Source organism: Gekko japonicus, unplaced genomic scaffold, assembly GCF_001447785.1.
Source record: "Gekko japonicus isolate JY-2015 unplaced genomic scaffold, Gekko_japonicus_V1.1 scaffold565, whole genome shotgun sequence".
Lineage (NCBI taxonomy): Eukaryota > Metazoa > Chordata > Lepidosauria > Squamata > Gekkonidae > Gekko > Gekko japonicus.
In genome coordinates this window covers 79,827-102,841 of record NW_015176468.1, presented here as the reverse complement: position 1 = coordinate 102,841, position 23,015 = coordinate 79,827, and the positions used below count along the sequence as shown (strand labels likewise).

At 44.6% G+C, this 23,015-nt stretch overlaps 1 protein-coding gene across 1 annotated transcript; it reads left to right on the top strand.

The window, feature by feature from the left end:
- Nucleotides 1-3: 3 nt before the first annotated feature.
- On the top strand, nucleotides 4-22,678 carry MOB1B (MOB kinase activator 1B; the record flags this gene model as incomplete). Its single annotated transcript, XM_015427104.1, has 5 exons — nucleotides 4-157; nucleotides 9,242-9,335; nucleotides 14,894-15,027; nucleotides 17,909-18,072; nucleotides 20,359-22,678. Coding segments are annotated over 5 exons (624 nt in total), but the record flags the coding sequence as incomplete, so codon positions are not given.
- Between the last annotated feature and the right edge of the window lie 337 nt (nucleotides 22,679-23,015).

Sequence of the window (23,015 nt, the reverse complement as noted above, 5' to 3'; positions counted from 1 at the left end):
TCTTCTAAAACCTTTAAACCAAAAAAGAATATTCCGGAAGGCTCCCACCAATACGAGCTGCTGAAGCATGCAGAGGCCACACTCGGAAGCGGTAACCTACGGATGGCGGTCATGCTACCCGAGGGTGAAGACTTGAACGAATGGGTCGCAGTGAATAGTAAGTATGCATGACATTTTATCGCCCTCTGTGATTCTGGATGCTGGCACGTCTGGGAAGGGTTGGGTGGAGAGTCTTTATGTTTAGCACAAGAAATAGTTCCCAGAATATCTGAATATGCAATATTTTACATACCTTGTCCTAAAAGGCAGATGTTGCACATGGCTTGGGACTAGGGTTGCCGAGGCTTTTCGAGACTCCGGCGGGGGGGGGGGGGGCAACCGTGGGGGGGCTTCTAGTGTCCTGGCCGCACTGCTGGACCTCCTGATGGCACCTGGTATCTTTGGCCACTGTCTGACACAGAATGTTGGACTGGATGGGCCATTAGCCTGATCCAGCACTGGCTTCTCTTATGTTCTTAAGAAAGGGCCGCGAGAACTAAGCACTGAGGCAACCCTTCCTGCCCTCCCTTCTCGTGATCTGCCCAAGTTCACAGAATCAGCAGTGCTGTCAGATGGCCATCTAGCCTCTCTTTCAGAATTAAAGGTGAATATGCTGAGAAAACATGTCTTAGGCACTGTATAAATAAGAAGAATAACACAATACGCCTTTATGTGTACCATTCGTTCCTGTTACTGTTTACAAAGGTCCACCAATATTAACGTGGCTTACTGGGCAGCCATTATTTGTGTTTATCTCCTACATGCATGTTTCTCTACACCCCCCCCCCCCTGGGATATCTGGCAGAGGTAAAAGTCTTGACAGAATAAGCAGGGTAAGGAAACTCTGGTGTAGAGGGGCTTGAAAAATCTTGTTTCGGCTGCTTCCTTGGGACTGCAAGAACAGGAAGGATCAGCCACAATTCCTAAAATTTCCAGGTCTGAGACATTACCAACTATGGGCAGTCCGTGTTGTTTAAAACCAGAGCCAGTTTGGCGTGGTGGTTAAGAGCGGCGGACTCTAATCTGGAGAACTGGGTTCGATTCCCGACTCCTCCACATGGAGCCAGCTTGGTGACCTTGGGCCAGTCACAGTTCTCTCAGAGCTCTCTCAGTCCCCCAAAACAAGTCTTGCTCACCACTGGCATAATGCTAAGAGCTAGAACTTGTGCCTGCTAGACAATCTTTGGATCTCCTGGCTATTCTACAGACAATGCCATATGATAATTATTAATTAAGTTGGATTTACAGTGCTATTTATCAAATTCATCAGTGGGTGTCTTGAGGCTGAAGAGCTGCTTGTTTCTCTGGGGATCCTCCACAGCTATTTCTTTATATTACAACTTTTCTTCTCGGGAGAAACGTCAGGATTGGTTTTCTTGGCAAGCACCGAAAGCCGATAACATCCTAGTAGACGACTCCTTCAGATTCCAGCTTACAGCATCTTTGCTGCACAGACATGCCCTTCCCCTTCTGAATTAAGGCATCAGTTGCTAAAATAAGCAGTCTCTGGTTTCCATGGAGAAACATTCTATCGAGGAGCTGGAGGGGAAGCTTGGAATTAAGACACCTACAAACGTATTTAGGGAGATAATCATGTAATTCAAGACAGCCACGGGAAGAGGGTTTCTGCTCCAAAAAGGTTCGCTTGTGCAGAGAGGGGTGATTATGACTGATTATTTTAATTAATGTAAACACCTTTGTTTTCTGCAAGCAACATTTTGAATATAAGAAGAAGAAGACCAGAGATTGGATGTATACCCCGCCCTTCACTACCCAAGGGAGTCTCAGAGCGGCTCACAAACTCCTTTCCCTTCTCCTCCCCACCACAGACACCCTGGGAGGTAGGCGGGGCTGAGAGAGCTCTGACAGGAACTGCTCTTTTTCAAGGACAGCTCTGACAGAACTATGGCTTGCCCAAGGTCATCCAGCCAGGTGCAAGTGGAGGAGTGGGGGATCGAACCCGGTTCTCCCAGATTAGAGTCCGCGCACTTAACCACTACACCAAACTGTGGTATGGCAGGTAGGGACTCTTTAGCTGGAAGAGAGGCCAGAAGAGAAAACTGGGCCACCAGTATTTAATCATCTTTCCCCTGATCTGACCCTTTCCCATCACCATATCTCTTCCTACCTGTATAAACTTCTAAAGGGGGGGGGTTGCCACTAACCCCCCCCTTTATGCAAATAGAAAGAGGCTCAAGACCACCTTCTTAGATTATTAAAAGTAATCTCTTCTGCATTCCTACTGCTGCAGTGTCATTTAATGATGTGGTAATTTCCTGGTACGAATGTTGTGAAACCTCCTGTCTGCTTATATGCAAGCTTGACCCAAGCAGCTCTGACTGTCTTGCCCTGAAACCCAGGAGTCTTGCCTAACAGCCTAGAGATAGACTGTACTGAAACAGAGTTGAAAGAGATGATGGAGCCCTTATTACCCAAAGTGCATGCACATTTTTGTCAACTTTGGTCAAACAGGTGTAGGTAGGTTTGGGGGCGGGTTGAACTTAAGAAGATCTGTGTAGCTATAGGGAGCAGTGGGATGGGTGTATGCAGGCCCCTCCCATACAATTTCCAGCTCTCTGAAATATCTTCCATCTGGCTCCCACCACAGATTTACATTACAAGCCACCAAAGCATGCTCTGTCCAGCTGGATAAACGGCCAGCTCAAAGCCCTGCAGCACATTTGATAGGTTGCCTTGAAGCTCAGAGCTTGTCAAGAGACAGTTCAACCGGGCCTCAGTCATTCAAGATGGATTTTATAAAGGCAGTGCTTTTGCGGGACTGCGGTACATGAAGATGCTTTTGCAGTCTGTTAGCACTTTAAAGCCTCTTGTAAGAACATCAGAAGAGCCCTGCTGGATCAGTCCAGTGGTCCATCTAGTCCAGCGTCCTGTCTCACGCAGTGGCCAGCCAGTTCCTCTGGAGGGCCAACAACAGGGCATAGAGGCCGAGGCCTTCCCCTTATGGTAAGAATATAAGAACATCAGAAGAGCCCTGCTGGATCAGACCAGTGGTCCCTCTAGTCCAGCATCCTGTCTCACACAGTGGCCAGCCAGTTCCTCTGGAGGGTCAACAACAGGGCATAGAGGCTGAGCCCTTCATAAGAACCTCAGAAGAGCCCTGCTGGGTCAAACCAGTGAGTGTCCATCTAGTCCAGCCTCCTGTCTCACCCAGTGGCCAACCAGTTCCTCTGGAAGTCCAACAACAGGGCAGAGAGGCTGAGGCCTTCCCCTGATGTAGCCTCCTGGCACTGGGATTCAGAGGTTGAACTGTCTCTGAATGTGGAGGTTCTCCTCAGTCACCATGGCTAGTAGCTACTGACAGGCCTATCCTCCATGAATCTATCTAATCCCTTTTTAAAGCTGTCTATGCCTGTCTATGCATACTCTGGCAGCAAATTCCACATTTGAATCACTCTCTGTATCAAGTAGTATTTCCTTTTGTCCATCCTGACCCTACTGCCCGTCAGCTTCATTGGATGCCCTCCAGTTCTAGCATGTTGGGGGAGGGAGAAAAAGTTTTCTTTGTCAACACTCTCCACCCCATGCATAATTTTATAAATCTCTATCATCCCCCCCCCCCCCCCCCCCCCCCTGTTTTTTTATTATTGGTTTCTAAGTTTTCTTTGTCAACACTCTCCACCCCATGCATAATTTTATAAATCTCTATCATCCCCCCCCCCCCCCCCCCCCCGGCATTGCTGTTTTATGGATAATGGCTTCCCAGGCCATTTGTGTCGTCTTGACCAAGCAGAGATTGAATTTGCACTTACTTATTTACATCCTGCTTCTCTCCCATTCTGGACTCAAAAGTGGATTTTTAGAACATTGTTCTCCCCTCCGCCATTTTCTCACAACCACAGCCCTGTGAGGTAGGCCAGGCTGAGAGTTTGTGACAGGCCGAAAGTCACCCAGCGAGCTTCCATGGCGGAAGCGGGGATTGGAACCTGGCTCACCCCGGGTCCTAGTCCACCACTCCATCCACTGCACCACACTGGCTCTCTTTGGGTCCAAGTTCAACCCCCTTCTGTCGCTGGCATGCTTATCTGGACAATATTGCCCAGTAGATGTATGTTACAGGGCCAATAGTGGAAAAGCCGTACGTCTAGATCTGGTGGTAACTGCTGGGTTCAGCGAATCTTCCAGGCCCAAATAACTCTGCTGGCGTTTCTGGTTGTTCTCTCACTTCCCATCATTAGTAGCTCCTGACTTTTGCTGTCAGCTTGCCAGTCTTTATTACTGGCAGTGCCACAGGGCACTCACAGATGGTGCAGCTTACAGGTTCTACTCCGAAGTGTTCCTGGCCTTCTCCCCCGTGCCTCGCACCTCTCCTCAGCTTCTGTAGTGTAAGAAGAAGAAGAAGAGATTGGATTTATACCCTGCCCTTCACTTGGAGTCTCAGAGGGGCTTACAAACTCCTTTCCCTTCCCCCTCCCCACAACAGACACCCTGTGAGGTGGGTGGGGCTGAGAGAACTCTGACACAAACGGCTCTTTTTCAAGGACAGCTGTGCCAGAGCTTGTGACTGACCCAAGGTCACATCAGCAGGTGCAAGTGGAGGAGTGGGGAATCAAACCCGGTTCTCCCAGATTAGAGTCCACGCACTTAACCACTACACCAAACTGGCTCGCTGCCAGTTTCCCCACCGTTCCTGGATACTGAGCTGTTTGCCCCGTGACCTGTAGTTGCGTCCTCTTGAATGAGCCAGGTGCCTTGGCTCACCACCTGTTCTTGGAAGGTGCTTCCCAGCACATGACAGTTAGGGATGCTCAGGTGGACAAATGCCAGGTTACTATTGATGGGAGTTGTGTTTTTTTTTTGGCGTTCGTTAGCTATGCCAGTTAGATCAGCTGACCGAGAACCTTGGAAAGGATGAGACATGAAAAGTGTAGTGAATGTTAACTTTGTTAATTGTTTCAGGTTTTGGATCTTCCTCTGTGTATTACCACATTCCTAAGCCACCACAACCTGCAAGAGGAGACTTTGGGACTTGTGGGCAGGGCATAAGTTATACACCATTGTTGTTTTTGAGGACACAAGGCAGCATTTACACCAAAGGCCAGGAGTTCCAAGTGCTCATTTGGGGATTATGTTGGAGGGTGTGCCTTACATCTGTTCACATAGCCTTTATATATGCAGTACCTTCTTTTCCACTGAGGAGATACTGATGTGCCCTAACCCTGGATGGCCCAGGCTAACCCGATCTCATCAAATCTCAGACGCTAAGCAGGGTCTGCCATGGTTAGTACATGGATAGGAGGTCTCTAAGGAATTCCAGGGTTGCTATGCAGAGGCAGGCAATGGTAAACCACCTCTGTTATTTCTTGCATAGAAAACCCTACAGCAGGGGTGTCAAACATGCGGCCCGGGGGCCAGATCAGGCCCCTAGTGGGCTCCTATCAGGCCCGCAAGGGACTGGCTGTCTCCTGCTTATTCCTCCAGTTCTGCTGCTGCTGTGGCATTATAGCTTGCTTTCCCAGACTCTCTCACTCAATCACTCAGAAGAGATAGATAGGCAGAGCTTTCTGCTCCCTGGACTGGGCTGAGGCTCCTCCCCCTCCCCGATTGCTACAGCACATTTTGATGCACTAATTCAGAGGAAGAGGGGTCAGTTATCAGAGACGGTTAAATAAACAAAATATTGCAAGGATGCTAATGTTTCAGGCATGTTTTTATTTTAAGTAAAAAAAAAAATCTTTGTGTTTGTGTCCTTTATAAAGTTTATATCTCTGCTACCTGGCATTACATTTTATGACACACGTGGCCCGGCCCGACAAAGTCCAATTCATGTCATATCTGGCCCTCCATAACAAATGAGTTCGACACCCCTGCCCTACAGCGTTGCCATAAGTGAGCTGAAATTTGATGGCACACAATTATTGCCCTGACCCGGATGGCCTCAGGGTAGCCCGATCTCATTATGTCTTGGAAGCTAAGCAGGGTCGGCCCTGGTTAGTACTTGGATGAGAGACCACCGAGGACGTCCAGGTCCACTATGCAGAGGCAGGCAATGGCAAACCACCTCTGTTCATTGCTTGCCTTAACGCTCATTGTCGTATGTCGGCTGCAGCACTTTCCACCACCGTATTCTTCCCCACTGAGAAGATGCTGGTGTTTCCTGCTCTTCCTCCTAGGATTCTGGGAGGGGCAGGGGAGGTTGTCCCTGAGTTTCAGTGAAGCTCTTGGCAGGAAGCATCCGTCCCCTTGATGGAGAACAGAGGCATCCCAGCTGGAAGCTGAGCCGCTCCATCTTGGTTCACATGGACAGCTTATTAGGAGCAGGGTTATGTGCTCCTCTTTCAGTAGGAGTCCCTCAGTGCCACCCTAAGCAGAGTTGCACCTTTCTAAGTCAAAAAGTGTAACTTTGCTTAGGATAGAGCAAGTAGAGCAGGTTGAGAAAGAGCTCCTTTTCTCCCTTTCTCACAATACAAGAACTTGTGGGCACTCAATGAAACTACTGAGCAGTCGGGTTAGAATGGATAAAAGGAAGTACTTCTTCACCCAAAGAGTGACTGGCACGTGAAATTCACTGCCACAGGAGGTGGTGGTGGCTACAAGCATAGATGGCTTCAAGAGGGAATTAGATAAGCATATGGAACAGAGGTCCATCAGTGGCTATTAGCCACAAGGTATAGATAGGGACTCTTGGTCTGGGGCAAGTGATGCTCTGTATTCTTGGTGCTTTTTGGGGGGGGGACAGTGGGAGGGCTTCTAGTGTCCTGGCCCCACTGCTGGACCTCCTGATGGCACCTGGTATTTTTTTTGGCCACTGTGTGACAGAGTGTTGGACTGGATGGGCCATTGGCCTGATCCAACATTGGCGTCTCTTATGTTCTTATGATTGTAGTATGAACCCCTCATCTCTGCACATGTCTTCTCTCTCACTAAGAGCAATTACAGGAATTAAAACTTGTGAAAGCTTTATTAAACAGAAGTATACATGAGAATGTGTCCACAAAGAGAAACTGCAGGGGGGGGGGAGAATTCATATGTAGCTTATAAATCTTTGTCGACATCCCTGGAGTCAGGCAGACTGTAGTTATAGTACCGTCACTCTTAGAAATGCGGTAGTTATGAAAATGTAATTTTGGTATTGATACCAGCAATGCCAACACAGCTCTGTGAAGAATACCATATTTACCCAAAATGTAAGAGAACCCACCAAATAAAGGTTTTTTATTACTGTACATACTGCAGGTGTAGCTTATAATTTAAAACGGCCCCCTCTTTTTCTTTATGGCACATGTGTCGAAAACCATTCTTTGTCTTCCTTTCAGGTAAATAGGGTACTTTGTGGAATATTCGTTTGCCCTTTCCTTTCCTTTGGTCTGAACACAGGCGGGAGGAAAGAAATACCTTTACAACATCAGAATGTTAATTCCTTTGTTCTTCAAGTGCTCCTTGACTGGAGTTGAAGGACACAGAAGGACCAGACAGCTTTGCTGAATTGAAGGCATGGTTTGAATAGTAGTTTAATAAGGACGGCAGCATTGAAAACCCTTAGCGCAGTTAACTTGCGGAAGGTCACAAACCTCTCCCCGCTGTTGCTGTGTCTCCAGCAGGCAGAAACAAAACTACTTGCACGGAGGTCACGTGTTCAAGGCCAGTCTTCAGTTCCAACAGGTCTTTAAAAAAATGACATTTTGAAAACAATCAACACACAGATTCTAGGAAACAGACCTAAGTACCTTGATTATTGTGGAAAAGGACTGCCCCTCCTCTGGTGATGGTGTGCGGTGGAGTAGCTTTTATGGCTGATATTGAAACGCAGCAGCAGCGTTGGCCTTGCGAGAGAGCACACCGGAATGGTTCTGCAAGCATCACATTCTGCAAAAATGGTAGACGAAAATTCACAAGAGCAGAATAAGAGACACGTTGGCCACACTAGGGAAGTTCAGCCATTTGAAATGTATTGTAGACCTAGTCACATCATTGTCTAATACTGGCAATTCCCAGTCACCAGAACTTAAACGCAATAGTGTGGCACCAATATACTATATGAACTAGTGCTTAGAATCTTGAAACATTGCCTTCAGTCCTTCAAGATTGTGTTGAATCAACAACAACAGACAAACCTGATGAAGAATATGCAAACGGAATGACTACTAGAACGCCATTGTTTGTCTTGGTTGGTTTTGTAATAAGTATATTAGATTACAAAACCAACCAAGAAAAACAATGGCGTTCTAGTAGGCATAATAAGTATATAAGATTCCTGGAGCTGCGGTGGCTCAAGTGGTTAAGACACTGAACTGCAGGCTGTGGAAGGTCGGTAGTCCAGCAGTTCGAGACCCGAGTTGCCGCATGACGGAGTGAGCTCCCGTCTCGTTCCAGCTCCTGCCCACCTAGCAGTTCGAAAGCAAGAAATTGCAAGTAGATAAATAGGTACCACTTCAGTGGGAAGGTGCGCCTTGGTGTTTAGTCATGCCGGCCACATGACCACGGAAACGTCTTTGGACAGCGCTGGCTCTTCGGCTTTAAAACGGAGATGAGCACCGCAACCCTAGAGTCGGATTCGACTGGATTTCGAGCAAGGGACACCTTTACCTTTACCTATATTAGATTAGGACCTTGTGCCTAAGGTAAGACCTTGTTATTGGCTGTAAATATTTCTATAGAAGTGACATCATTCTGAATGTACTGTTGAGCTTCATGGTTAATGGTTAATCTGTGTTTCTGTTAATGAATCGTTCTAAAAATACTTCAATAAGTCACATTTAGCATAATATAAAAACACAAATTTGTAAAATTACACATGGTGATTTAGTGTTTTATTTAGTCCCCTAACAATTCGGCAAGGGCTAAGGGGGGAGAGGGGTGTGGAAATGGGGAATAGGGTTGCCGTCTGCTTGGAGGCAAAAAATGTCCCTTTTAATAGGGGTTTAATGGGATACTATTTAGCAGATATTGTTATTTACCTCCATGCCATGAAGAGCTTCCGCTGCTCATTTCCACATATTAAGCCTCTGTCAAAGGACATTTTTCTCTCTCCAGGTCCACTGGCCACCCCGAGTGTTTCCTTTACAGTCTTAACACATCCACCAATGTGGAGCAGCTTTGCAGAGAACCTGTGTGGACTGGCCTAGCAGTGTGCGGTCTTAGTTTGCAGTCAGAAAACCCAATATTTTTTTTTGTTTGCACTGTTGGCTAATGACTTTGCTAAATGGAACGTTCAACTTTTTTATTATTATTATTTTTTAAATAGCTGTGGACTTTTTCAACCAGATCAACATGCTGTACGGGACCATTACAGATTTCTGCACAGAGGAGAGCTGCCCAGTGATGTCTGCAGGTCCAAAGTAAGAATGCTTATTTCACTTAACCAAGGTAGTAAAACCATGAGGTGGAAAACAGGGCACGCTTGCTTTCTGTAAATTAAAAAAAAAAATGACCTTGACTGGAAAGCAGGCGGTGTTCTTCAAAGCTCGATATAAAGGCCTAATATATACATAAAAAAAGAGATTAGTAAATGGAATTCTCTAGATTAAATCAAGCCTGAACTTACCCTAGAAGCTAAAATGACCAAAACTGAGGCTATCTTACTCTGGTCACATTATGAGCAGGGCTATTTTGGGGCAGGAACGCACAGGAACGGAGTTCCGGCTGGCTCCCGATTTGGCCACGCCCAGCAGGAACTCATTAGCATAATAGGCCACACCCAACAGCAGAAACTCATTAGGATTGGCTACATTAGGGGTGTGTGGCCTAACATGCAAAGGAGTTCCTGCTCCAAAAAAAAAAGCCCTGGGTTTTGACAACAAACAAGGTAAACAGAATAAGAAGCAAAAGGTGGGTGTGGCTGGATGAACAGACTTCTGGTAACATGGGGGTGCGGCCTAATGTGCTAATAAGCTGTGCTGTCAGGGGTGTGGCCTAATAGGCTAATGAGTTTCTGCTGTTGGGTGTAGCCTAATATGCTAATGAGTTCCTGCTGGGCTTTTTATACAAAAAGAGCCTTGATTATGAGAACACAAGAGACACCGGAAAACACAGTAATGGTAGGTAAAATGGAAGACAGCAGGAAAAGAGGAAGACGGATTGACTCTATCAAGGAAGCCACGGCCCACAGTCTGCAAGACCTGAGCAAGGCTGTTAATGAAAGGACGTTTTTGAGGTCATTGATTCATAGGGTTGCTGTAAGTTGGAAGTGACTTGATGGCACTTAACACACGCACAGAGTTTGATTTCCCCACTCCTCCACATGCAGCTGCTGGTGTGTCCTTGGGTCAGTCACAAGTTCTTCCAGAGCTGTTCTCTTAAGGGCAGTTCTCGAGAGAGCTCTCTCAGCCTCACCTACAGGCAATGCTCCCTCTAAGCTATGGAGCCCTATGAGCAAAAATTCTACTTTGTGAGCTACTGGCATTAAAGTTGTGAGCAAGTAAAGTTGAGAGCCAGTTTGGTGTAGTGGTTAAGTGTGCAGACTCTAATCTGGGAGAACTGGGTTTGATTCCCCACTCCCCCACTTGCAGCTGCTGGATGACCTTGGGCAAGCCATAGTTCTGGCACTGGCACAGCTGTTCTTGAAAAAGTGGGAAAACAGCCATTTCTGTCAGAGCTCCCCCAGCCCCACCTACCTCACAGTGTTGTACATATTAGATTCCATGTCAAAAATGAAGTCAAATGAGGAGGAAGATCTGTATTTTATTTCAATTAACAAGAAAACAGTTGGACCAAATAGTCCATCCAAAATTGACTACTTTCTTCTCAGCATATTTAGGGAATATGCTTCAATTAACAGGAAAACAATTGAACCAAGTAACTAATCAAAAATTGACAACTTTCTTCTTTTTCTTCTTCATATTCTCCTTGAACATATTCTGAACATATTCAGGAAATACACGATATTTTATACCTGGACTGACATCATCAAGAAAACAATATTGAAACAGTTACAAAAGACAGTGGTAATTTGAGTAACAATCCTCTGATTGGCCAGATATAAAGAAACACATCTACGTCAAACTAAGTGTTTACTTAACTGAACGTAAATGATAATGGGCAAGGATTCTTCATATCCCAAACAAAAGTATTCATTACTGATACGAGACTAAAATCTTATCTGACCCAGACATTGAAAGGTTTGCCCTAAGAACTACAGAATCATGAACTTTGTACCTATTATGTTGTCTGCTAACAATATCAGACCTACAAGAGGAAAGCCTTCTATATAACAGGCCTTTCTAACGTCCTAATAAAATATTACTTAAAGAATAAATCTGTAAAAACCAGAGAAATATGAATATGAACAATCAAGAAGAAAAAAACATATATATAAAAATCTTTATATTCCCATTCATACTACAACAAGGTGTCTGTTGTGAGGAAGGGAAGGGAAAGGAGTTTATAAGCCACTCTGAGACTCATTTGGGTAGTGAAGGGTGGGGTAGAAATCCAGTCTCCTCCTCCTCCTCCTCTTCTTCCTTACCCTGCCTCTAAACAATGTTGTTTCTTTGTTTTTAGAATGTTAAAGATAGATGTACACTAACACACTGTTTTTGTTCTGCTTCCGCTTCCTTTCTACATCGATGAGCTTATTTTCAATTATTTAACTTGTTATAGCTCTACTGTCACCTCCAGAACCGGCTGGTGTAGCCCTTTATTAATTCTCTTTAAATATTTGTGCCCCACCTTTCATCTAGGCTCAGGGTGTGGTATCATAACAATAGCTTTCTGATCTGTTTATTCTCAGATGTATGGTTGCTCTTTCCTCACAGCCAAAGGTTGGCAAGGTGACTTTCAGGTCTCCTCTGACTTTATCAACTGATGAAAAGTCCACTTTGTTTTTTAAAATAAATTGAGTGCCCCTATGTAATTGTGTAGGACTGGTGGTGGCTCAGAGTTTAAGACGCTGAACTGCAGGTCAGAAGGTCAGTAGTTAAGCAGTTTGAGACCCGAGTGTGCCGCATGGTGGAGTGGGCTCCCGTCTCTGGCCCCGGCTCCTGCCAACCTAGCAGTTCGAAAGCAAAAAATTACAAGTAGATAAATAGGTACCGCTTCTGTGGGAAGGTAACAGTGTTCTGTGCGCCTGGGCGTCTCGTCATGCTAGCCACGTGACCACGGAAACGTCTTCGGACAGCGCTGGCTCTTCGGCTTGGAAACGGAGATGAGCCCCACACCCTAGAGTCGGATTCGACTGGCTTTCGAGCAAGGGAAACCTTTACCTTTACTTTATATAATAATTGTGTACCTATTTTGGTTCATCCTTTTACTCTCAAATAGGCTGTTGCCTTGCAGAGTCGTCGTGGCACTCACTGTCCTGGCACTAGTTTAGGTGGGTAGCCATGGCGGTCTGCAATAGAAAGACCCTGAATTGAGTCCGGGAGCACCGTAAAACCCCATAAGTTTTCTAGGATGTGAGCTTTTGAGAGTCTGACGAAGGGAACTTTGACTCTCGAGAGCCTGTACCCTGGAAATCTTGTTGGTCTTTATGGGGCTCCTGGGTGCGAATTCTGCGCTCTCCCAGCTGCCTCTCTCTGCATGAAGAAAATTCCATGCCTGGCGTTAAGCGGCCGTTTTCTCTCCGACCCCGTTATTTAGAAGCCGCGCGCAGCCGCAAAACTTCACCTAAGGTTGTTCTTCTTAGCCATGGTTAAGTATTACGTTTGAAATTCTAAATCATAGTTCAGGATTGGCTTAATGGTGGTTACTGAAATGAATTTTGAAGAAGTGAGCAGCGCCTCATGAAATCTCCTGCCCTGCCACAAATGTTGTCAGTCTTTAAGGTGCTGCTGGACTCTTGCTCTTTTCTATATCAACCAGAGTTAGTGTTCACCTCCCCAACTGGGACTAAGCTTAGAATCTAAACCTGTAAAGTTACAGGTTAATCTCTGCACCTCCGTTTGTGTATTACACACACCCAGTTAATTACTAACTCTGGCTTCTCCATGCAAGAAGAAGAAAGTGTGTACGGGAGGCCAACAACAATCCAAGTTCAACGGGAGAGCATCTGCTTCGCACGCAGAAAGTCCCTGATTCAATTCCTGGCATTTCCAGTTAAAAGGATTGAGTAGTGATAGTAGGAGGTGACGGGAAAGACCTTGTTCCTGAGACCCTGGAGAGCTGCTGCCGGTCTGAGTAGGCAGTACTGACCTTAATAGACTAATGGTCTGATTCAGTATAAGGCAGTTTCATGTGTTTCGTGCAGCCAGAATTTAAATCAACACACCACGGTCAGAGTGGGAGCAATGAAAACTGTATATGATTTTAGAGACAGAAAGCCGAAGTAAGGGCAGAAGGACTCTGATAAATGGCTCTTTGAAATAAAGAAGATGCTCAGAACGTTCTCTCATAATAACTAATTTACTAATATAGAACAATGTGAAAAACTAGAACTCTACAAGTATATTGTTTTACTAACTCTTTTAATACTAATATTAAGGTTAACATAAAGGGGGTCTCCCACTCTTGAGATTTTAGTTAGTGTGGGTTTCTTTCCTTTATCCATAGTTATAGTTCCCCTTCCTATATTTTTTTTTGTAGTTTGTAGTCTTATTGAAAAAATAAAAATACCCCTCCGGGGGTTTAAAAAACAAAACACACCACGGTCAGTGCTAACTGTGGTTAACTTTTATTGCTGATGTCACGCTTCAAATAAAAATTCTATTTGATCCTTGCAGGCTTATGGATGATGATGAGAAATGAGCATGCATTCACCGATGAGGCATATGACAAAAATTGCCACTTGTTCCACTTGTTCCTTACTTTAAATCCATGCATTACTGCCTCAAAGCTTTCAGTTTTCACACTGCTACCAGAAATGACAAAATAAGTGTTGCGACCGGAGTGACAAAATCCAAGACTCCTGGGCACTAGATGGAATAGCTTATTATGTGGAGCAGCTTCCTCAGTGTGTTCCCTTGTGGATGGGTATATCTGCAAAATACAAAGCAATAGTTTAATCAGCTGATTTTTTGGGGGGTCATGGGTCATTGTGCTTGTACCATTTTTCAGCGACGGGGGCTGCTTATTGCACAGTCGGGAGTCCTGCCAAACCTTGAAGGCTTTATGTTGTGAAAGGCAAGCTGCCTCCAATATTAAAATTGCAGTGCCAAGATAGCATGGCAAGCACTAACGTGGGCAGAACTTCATCTGTGCAGACATCAAACGCGGGAAACCCCCCTTGCCCTACAAACGCACACACTCCTTTGTGGTCAGAGGGGGAGTATTTTAGCAGCTGTTCATTATAGCATGAAAGAATCCTATTGTTCTTCGTTGTGCCACACTTGAATGCTTCAGTTGAATATTTCTTTGCAAGACAGAACGTAGGCCCTCATTCTCTTGTGTCCAAAGATCTGCATAACTCTGGGGCTTTTTTGCACCTTGGTTTCTTGAACAATAGTCCTCCGTAGCCAGCTGCTTTGAAGTGTTGATGGGATTTGTCAGAAACTGTTTAGAGTCCAGCACAGGGTGTGTCTGCAGCTCTGAAGGAAAACAAAACTCAAAAATCCCACGAGCTCTGAGATGTACCTGAAGTAGGTCTCTGTTTGGTGTAGTGGTTAAGTGCATGGACCCTAATCTGGGAGAACCGGGTTTGATTCCCCGCTCCTCCACTCGCAGCTGCTGGATGACCTTGGGCAAGCCGTAGATCTGATAAGAGCTGTCCTTGAAAAAAGAGCAGTTTTTGTCAGAGCTCTCTCAGCCCCACCTACCTCACAGGGTGTCTGTTGTGGGGAGGGGAAGGGAAAGGAGTTTGTAAGCCGCTCTGAGACTCCTTTGGGTAGTGAAGGGCAGGATATAAATCCAATCTCTTCTTCTTCTTCTCTAAGAGACCTTCTGTAAAGTAAATCGGGGAAGCAAAAGTGGATTTGATTTGCACACAAGGAGACCTGGGTTTGCTTAGAGATGTCTTCCGTTCCAGATACGAGTACCACTGGGCAGACGGAACGAACATAAAGAAGCCAATCAAGTGCTCCGCACCAAAGTACATCGATTACCTTATGACCTGGGTTCAAGATCAGCTGGATGATGAGACGCTATTTCCATCCAAAATAGGTAACTTTAAAACAGATATTTGGTATCCTCCCATGACGATAGATTCAAGCGAGTAGCCGTGTTGGTCTGAAGCAGTAGGATAAAGTTTGAGTCTGGTGGCACCTTTAAAACTAGGGGTGGCCAAACTGCAGCTCGGGAGCCACATGCGGCTGTCTTACACAGTCTAATTTAATGTTAATAAATTTGCATATTTTTCAATAAAAACGTGTGTGTAATATTTATTCATGTCTTGCGGCTCTCAAACATCTGACGTTTATTCTGTGTGGCTGTTACGTTAAGCAAGTTTGGCCACCCCTGTTTAAGACCAACAAAATTTAATGCTGGGTATAAGCTTTCATGTGCATGTGAAAACTTATACCCAGAATTAAACGTAGTTGTTCTTAAAGGAACTACTGGACTCAAACTTTGTTCTATTTGGTATCTTGTAATCCCGTTCGTTTGCACATTTCTTGTGTTTCTCTTGCCGTTTTATAGCACTGTTTTCTAAATTGGCGATCCAGTCTTATTACACTATGTGCACTTATTACTTCCCTGTGGAGAGACAGTGTGGGGTATAAATTAAACAAATAAAAATACGATGTATCCTATATTGTCCTACAGCATTGTTTTAAATTTTGTAGTCCTCCTTGAGTCTCCCGAGAAAGGCAGACTATAAATAAAACAAATATTATCATGCCTAAAAGCTGGGATGGTTTTAATTTACAAACCATGGCCGTCAGTGGGTGTTTCTAAAGGAACAGGAGCTTTAACCATAACATCCAGGGGAACTCAATTAAGAGTGAAAAATAAAGAACCGCTGAAGAGACCAGCTCTGTGCGTGTCTGGGTGGGTGAGTGGGTGTTTGGCGTTGATTGAGCTTTAGCAGTTTTTACAAAATTAATCTCGAATATGTATCAAAAAAATTCAGTGCATGTTGAGGTCATGCACAATCTTAAGCAATCCTTAATTAAAAGGAAGAAGATTATTTTTGGAAACCAATGTTTGTATCGCCAATACTTCCTCTGTGTTTGTTTTTTTAATGGAAATATTTATTTTCCTCCCTAGAGGGGGAAAAGCAGTGACGAGGGAAAGCACAGGTTCCAGCTCTTCGTCTCAGCACCATTATCCTTTTGTTTATCGCTTCCTAATGGTCAATGACATATTCCTTAGAGGGAGATTTTTGCCGGACTGGATTAGTATTGTGTATTTTGCTTGCCCACGCATACCAAGGATCATTGTTTTGTTAAAATAATTGTTGTAAAAATATCTCTTTCGGGAAAAAAGGCACATGCAAGATACTTTTCTGTTCCAAGAAAACGTTCTGCATCCTGTAGACGTCACCTTATCCATAGCGTTTCATAAGTGGTTGCTAAAAATAAGGCCTTCCCTGCTCTGGTTTTTGTCCATTTCCAGATAACTTGGCAGACCCTGTCGTTTTTGGCTCACTGTATGGTGGTCCCTCTAATGTGAATAAACATGGTTTTTAAATATATATATATCAGACATCTTTAATTTGTTATGCGCGGGACTAAATTCCTAAAAGGTTTGAGAGACTAAACCTGCCACTTTGAATTCCCCTGCCCCGTAAATTATGGCTTTATTGACAGGCTCTAGTCTGTTGAGCATGGATTCCACGACTGCATGGATTCCACAGTTGTTGTTTCATTGAGCCTGTCCAGTGGGCCGTGTCACAAAGGAGCAAACTTTGTTTTATTGTGGCAACGTCCATGTTGAAGACACTCTTGCTTTTTGGATACGGGTTTCTGTCTCTCTCCATTCCAGTCACAGATCCCCCCCCTTGCGCCTTTTGCCCAAAGTGAAATCGACCAGGCCTCACAGAGAGCCATTTGGATGAACCGAGATCTGTGACATTGAGGCCAAACAGTGGAATCCGTTGGATGGTTTCAGTTGTCTTGGGCTTGGTGGTGGTGGAAAGGGCCACCAAGTCACATCTGACTTGCGGCGATCCCATAGGGTTTTCGAAGCGAGAGACTAACAGTGGTGGTTTGCCGTTGGCTGCCTCTGTGGAATGTCCCTAGACTTCCTTGGTGGTCTCCCATCCAAGTACTAACCAGGACTGACCCGGCTTAGCTTCCAAGATCTGATGAGACCGGGCTAGCCTGGGCCATCCAGGTCAGGTGCAATGCTCCCTCTGTGGAGTCTTGTGAGCAAAAGTTCTACTTTGTGAGCCACTGGCATTAAAGTTGTAAGCGAGTGGTTTGGCCGCTGCATGAATTAGCTTGCTCTGAAAAGAAGAACATAAGAGATGCCAATGTTGGATCAGGCCAAAGGCCCATCCAGTCCAACACTCTGTGTCACACAGTGGCCAGAAATACCAGTGCCATCAGGAGGTCCACCAGCGGGGCCAGGACACCAGAAGCCCTCCCACTGTTGACCCCCCCCAGCACCAAGAAGACAGAGCATCACTTGCTATCTATACCTTGTGGCTAATAGCCACTGATGGACCTCTGCTCCATATGCTTATCTCTGGAGCCATCCCTTCCCGAGCCGAGACAAAAATGCGTGAGCCGGAGGCTAAAAAGCTGGGAGCTAGCTCACACTAGCTCAGCTTAGAGGGAACACTGGTCAAGGTCGTCCTTTTGGTTCCTAGCAAGAAAAGAAAAGGTCTCTTGAACAGAAGGTGCTCTTCCAGCACTCTTGATCCCAACCGTGGAGATGTGCCTGTGCTGGTCCCTGTCATTCCCTGTAACTGACAGGAGCCTTCCTGTGCTCACTTCAGGAACACCCCCAGTTGAAGCACCTGTCTCTCTATTGGTCACAGGCTGCCCCACCTCCCTGCTTAAGCAAAAGCTCAGGAAGCCGCCGTCCTGTTGAGTCCTAAGCATCGCAGCCATTGTGCTGACCCGTGTTACAAGCCAAGGCTTTCTCTGTTGATTTCCAGGTGTTCCTTTCCCAAAGAACTTCATGTCAGTGGCCAAGACCATCCTAAAGCGTCTCTTCAGAGTTTACGCTCACATCTACCACCAGCACTTCGATCCCGTCATCCAGCTGCAGGAAGAGGCGCATCTGAACACATCTTTCAAGCACTTTATTTTTTTTGTTCAGGTAAAATTATCAAAGGAATGCTGCCACGCATCGTTTCCCATGTCGGAGAGGGAGAGATCAGGGGACAGACTGTAGTTTGTTAGGAAAACAACCGTGATGTGATAACGAAGTCGTGGTTTAAACTATTAGAAAAAATATATTTTTAATGTGTCCAGTGTATAACAAGTCTTTGAGACCATTTTGCTTCGAAGGAAACAACTTTAATGACTTGTTATGCACTGGACACATTAAAAATATATTTTTTCTAATTCTTTAAACCATGGTTTCGTTATCACATCATGGTTGTTTTCCTAAGAAGCTACATGTATTGTTTCCCAGCAAGATCAAATAATACAGTTTCTTTGAGTTTCCTGGTGCTTGTAAGCAATGTTCCCTCTAAGCTGTGGAGTCTTGTGAGCAAAAATTCTACTTTGTGAGCTGCTGGCATGAAAGTTGCGAGCGAGCGATTGGGCTGCTGCATAAATTAGTCTGCTCTGGAGCCCCTCCTTCCTGAGTGAGGACCAAAATGTGTGAGCCGGAGGCTAAAAAACTGTGAGCTAGCTCACACTAACTCAGCTTAGAGGGAACACTTCTTGTAAGTGGTGAAACAGGTGGATATATATATTTTAAGCCACAAAAGTTCCCCTTGACCATGTTCTTAACACTGCAGCAGCTCCATGCGCACTATCCCACACCCATGACCGAATTCTTTACCAAAGTGTTACTTATTCTTTTTAAAGTGTGGGTGTCTAAAATACACAAAGGCAAAAATGGAAGGAGAGGGACAGAGTCAGGTGAAATTACAGCCACTGCAGTGTGACGTCTTCTCTAATCAAGAGGACCATCGACTGGCTGTTTTAAAAATGAAAGTACTCCATATCCAGAATCGCTTTCACTCTTTTGCAGGGTATCTGTTCTGGCCAATGTGAATTGACTGAAGAATATTAGTTATTATGCACATTAGCAGGACCTCATGGAGAATGTGCAGAAATCAACAACAGAAATGGATGCAGACCTTTAGAATAGACCTGGCTCTCGATCCAAGGAATTCATGGCATGAAATGCCGCATTCGAATAATGATTAACCTTGCAGTTAAAAAACTGGTTGTTCGGACAGGAATTTGTTTTTCTTTGATAATGCCAGATCAACTTTACCAGGGATAGAATTGAGTCCCATAAGGGGTTAATCCAAATGGGAGTCTTGTGAGGAATCACGGGGGGGGGGGCTGTTTGAAAATCTGCCCCCCCCCCGGACCCTACATTATAAACTTTCAAGGTTTTGAACCACATTTCCCCTCTTATTTACTGTCAGTTCTCTCAATAGTCCCTGTTTTCTGTAGCATATTTAGTCATCAGGCAGGTTTTATTGGGTGGGAGAGGTTTAATTTTTTTTTTTAACAAAATCATATTTTTGTCCCTGCATAACAGGGAGTCCCCCAGATATATTGTTTCAGAGGACAGCCATGTTGGTCTGCAATAGAAGACCAGTCCAGTAGCATCTTGGAGACCAGCAAGATGAACGGAGCTATGACTCTCAAAAGCTTCTACCCCGAAAATCTTGTTGGTTTCGTAAGGTGCTGTTGGACTCGAATCTAACTCCTCAAATGTATAGACACCCCTACATTGTCTGTGGGTAGCCTGGTATTGTTGCTTTTGTGACTGGCATGGGGGTTCCAGTCACTTCTCTGTTATATATAATGATGTAGGTGCCGGAGCTGCGGTGGCTCAAGTGGTTAAGACGCTGAACTGCAGGCTGTGGAAGGTCAGTAGTTCAGCAGTTCGAGACCCGAGTGTGCCGCATGACGGAGTGAGCTCCCATCTCTAGTTCCAGCTCCTGCCAACCTAGCAGTTCGAAAGCAAGAAATTGCAAGTAGATAAATAGGTACCACTTTGGTGGGAAGGTAACAGCGTTCCGTGCGCCTTGGTGTTTAGTCATGCCAGCCACATGACCACGGAAATGTCTTTGGACAGCGCTGGGTCTTCGGCTTTGAAACGGAGATGAGCACCGCAACCCTAGAGTCAGATTCGACTGGCTTTCGAGCAAGGGAACCTTTACCTAGGTGCCGGTAAATATTTCAAATGGTGGCAAATCGAATTGTTTATTGTGTTTTGCTAATGTTGGACTATCATTTATGTTTTACCTTGCTGGGCTGATTTTCTCTGCCTACAAACAATTTAATCCACCATTTAAGGGGTGTTGCAGGATAGTTTTGTTTTCAGTTTACTTCAATTAAAATAATGCTATTAACTAGTGATTGTTCTGTTAAATACATAACACAGGTATTGCCTTTATTCCCTTCCCCACAGGAATTTAACCTTATAGACAGAAGAGAACTCGCTCCACTCCAAGAACTGATTGAAAAACTCACTTCGAAGGACAGATAAGCAGAACATGGATTTGTAGAAATCACTTGTATCTTTAAGCAGGCATGTGGTGGGTTAGGGGTTTGGGCTGCAATCCTCCACACATTCCTTGAGATCAGTGGGACTTACTCATGAGCAAGAGTGTGGAGAATTGTAATCTTAATGTGTTTTTTTTTTTGGTTGTGTGTGGGTTTTGTTTTGTTTTTTTGTTTTTTTAAGAGAAAAAGGAAAAAAAAATTCAGGCAACCTATTCTCTGTGCTTTTATTAGAGGATCGCTTTTGTCTTTTACTGAGGCACACATAGTAAATGGTTTTCTGTTCTTGTTCATTGCGTAATATTTTTTAAAGCAGACCTTGAGTGTTTATAAAGGTTTTGTTTTTTTAAAAAGAAAACAACAACAACAACAATTTGCTTGTTGGGCAATGTGACACTGCTGGTCATATGGGTTCTACACTGCCGGTTGTAGCCCGTTCTCAGAAAGTCCTTACAAGACTTAACGTTATCCTTCAAGTGCCTTGGCAGACTTGCTTCTGAGGTACAAAGCACATAGCAAAGAACATTGCTGGAAACGAAAATACCTATTACTACCCAGGATATTTACTAACACTTGTTATAGATAGATAGATATGTGTGGAACTTAAAAAAAAAAAAAAAAAAGCAAGCCATAACTTCTATCGGTGATCTCCAGCTTTTAAATCAAAGCAATGCCTTTAGAGATGAATGTGGGGTGACCGGGGTGCGGGGTGTCCTGTGGGGAGAGAGAGAGAAGCTGTCTGTCTGACACCTTGCTTTTTCCGTAGCAGCCCCAACCTGTTAGTCTTGCATCTACGGAGGACCAAGGATTAGCAGGGGGTTGACCACTGTCTTCTAGCTTATATCTCTTCTGAAAACATTAATTTAGATCAGCCACTGTTCTGTGATTATTATTTTTTCCTGGTGGTTTGTGAGCAGCTTGAGTTATTCTGTTACGTTTTCCTACAAACCCCCCCCCCCCCACAACAGCAGTCTTGTAGGAGCATCAAGTGAAAACGAAAGGGGAGGTTGGCAACAAGGAGCCTTTTTCCCTAAAAATTTGCCATTCTTGCCTCATTTTAATGGTAAGTTAAGGAAGTCCTCTTGACCAGGGAAAGGGAACTCCTCAGCCGTCTCCTGAGAGAAACTGCCTCAGAGCTTAATCCTCATGCCCGTTCCATTCTGAGCTGCCAGTCGCTGTTGTACAGCTGTACCTAAGTGCAGCCGTTTATACGGAACAGAGTGCAGCTGGGAATTTTCCTGGTTTAATTTTTAATCATTTGCTAGATTCCGCTTCATTTTGTTACCCACCCTGTTTCTTCCCCCCCTCCCCTTCAACTGAGGAAAAGAGTCAGTACCATATAATCGGACAGCTTTCGAAACAACTACCGCTGTGGCTTGTAAACGATCATTTTGGGACCTTCATGAGAAAACTCAGGACTCTTCATGCAGAGAAAATCAAGATAACGCACCGTCTCTGGTTCACACAGCAGTACTCTGTCAGGTTTTATTCGGTGTTCCGTGTGCAAACAGACCTTTCCTGGGCGTTTGAAACCTGCAGTTTCCCTCAGTGCTTAGTTGTTACCTCCGAAATATGACATTTTTTTTTGTTGAAGCATCTGTTTAGCATGTCTGAAAGCGACGGATGGGTCCGTGTGTTCTGGAAAAAAGGCCTTCCTCTGTAGAGGAATCTGATAGGAGAGTTGCCTCATGGAATAGCAACTTGATGCCTACATTTTACAAATGTACGTTGTCTATGCACCAAAATCTGGATGTTTGAAATAGAGGCATGGCCTTTTTGCCGTTTTATGGACATTACAGCTCTCTGTATTTGTGTGGCGTCAGTGAGATTGCTTTCAGACACATTTTTTCAAGTCTTACTGTTCTAACCGTTATCCAGAATGCTCTGTAGCTTTTGAACTGATCTCGAGTTGTTTGCAACTCAGTCATAAGAGTTTGGGAATACAGGAAATGTTGCATTTGCATTGTAGAGGTCTACTTTTCATATTCTGGGCCTTGATAATTAGGGAGCTGGGGCATGGAGAATCGTCATTCTATATGAAGCCTGCAAAACTGGAATCATCAGCAATAGTAATGTTATTTAATGGGCACAATGCCGTGTTTTTTTAAAAAAATACGTCAGTTTCGTCCATAGAAGCCAGGCTCACGATCCTGAAATTGGAAATTCAAATGCATGACTGAGAATCAATCTTTTTTTTTTTTTTAAGTTGGAATTTACACAGAGCTGTTCACAAGTAAGGACAGGTATAACCTAAAGTTTCCTCCTCTAACTAAATTATAGTGCAATCCTGTGCAGAGTTACTCCAGATAAAGTCTATTGTTTGCAGCTAGCTTAGACTGGAGTAACTCTGCACAGGATCGCCCTGCTCATATTTCCCTAACAGAAGATATATATATATATTTTTAAGTGCCACTTCTGCCAGAAATGCATCTTTGCATTTGGGAACTGGAGTCTTGAATCATTTTAATTTTAGGGTGGTAGTTAGATCTTCAGCCGTACTGGCATGATATTTGTGTTAAATAATTTAAGGCTAGAGACGTCGTTCCTGTTAGGGGTTATAGCGAC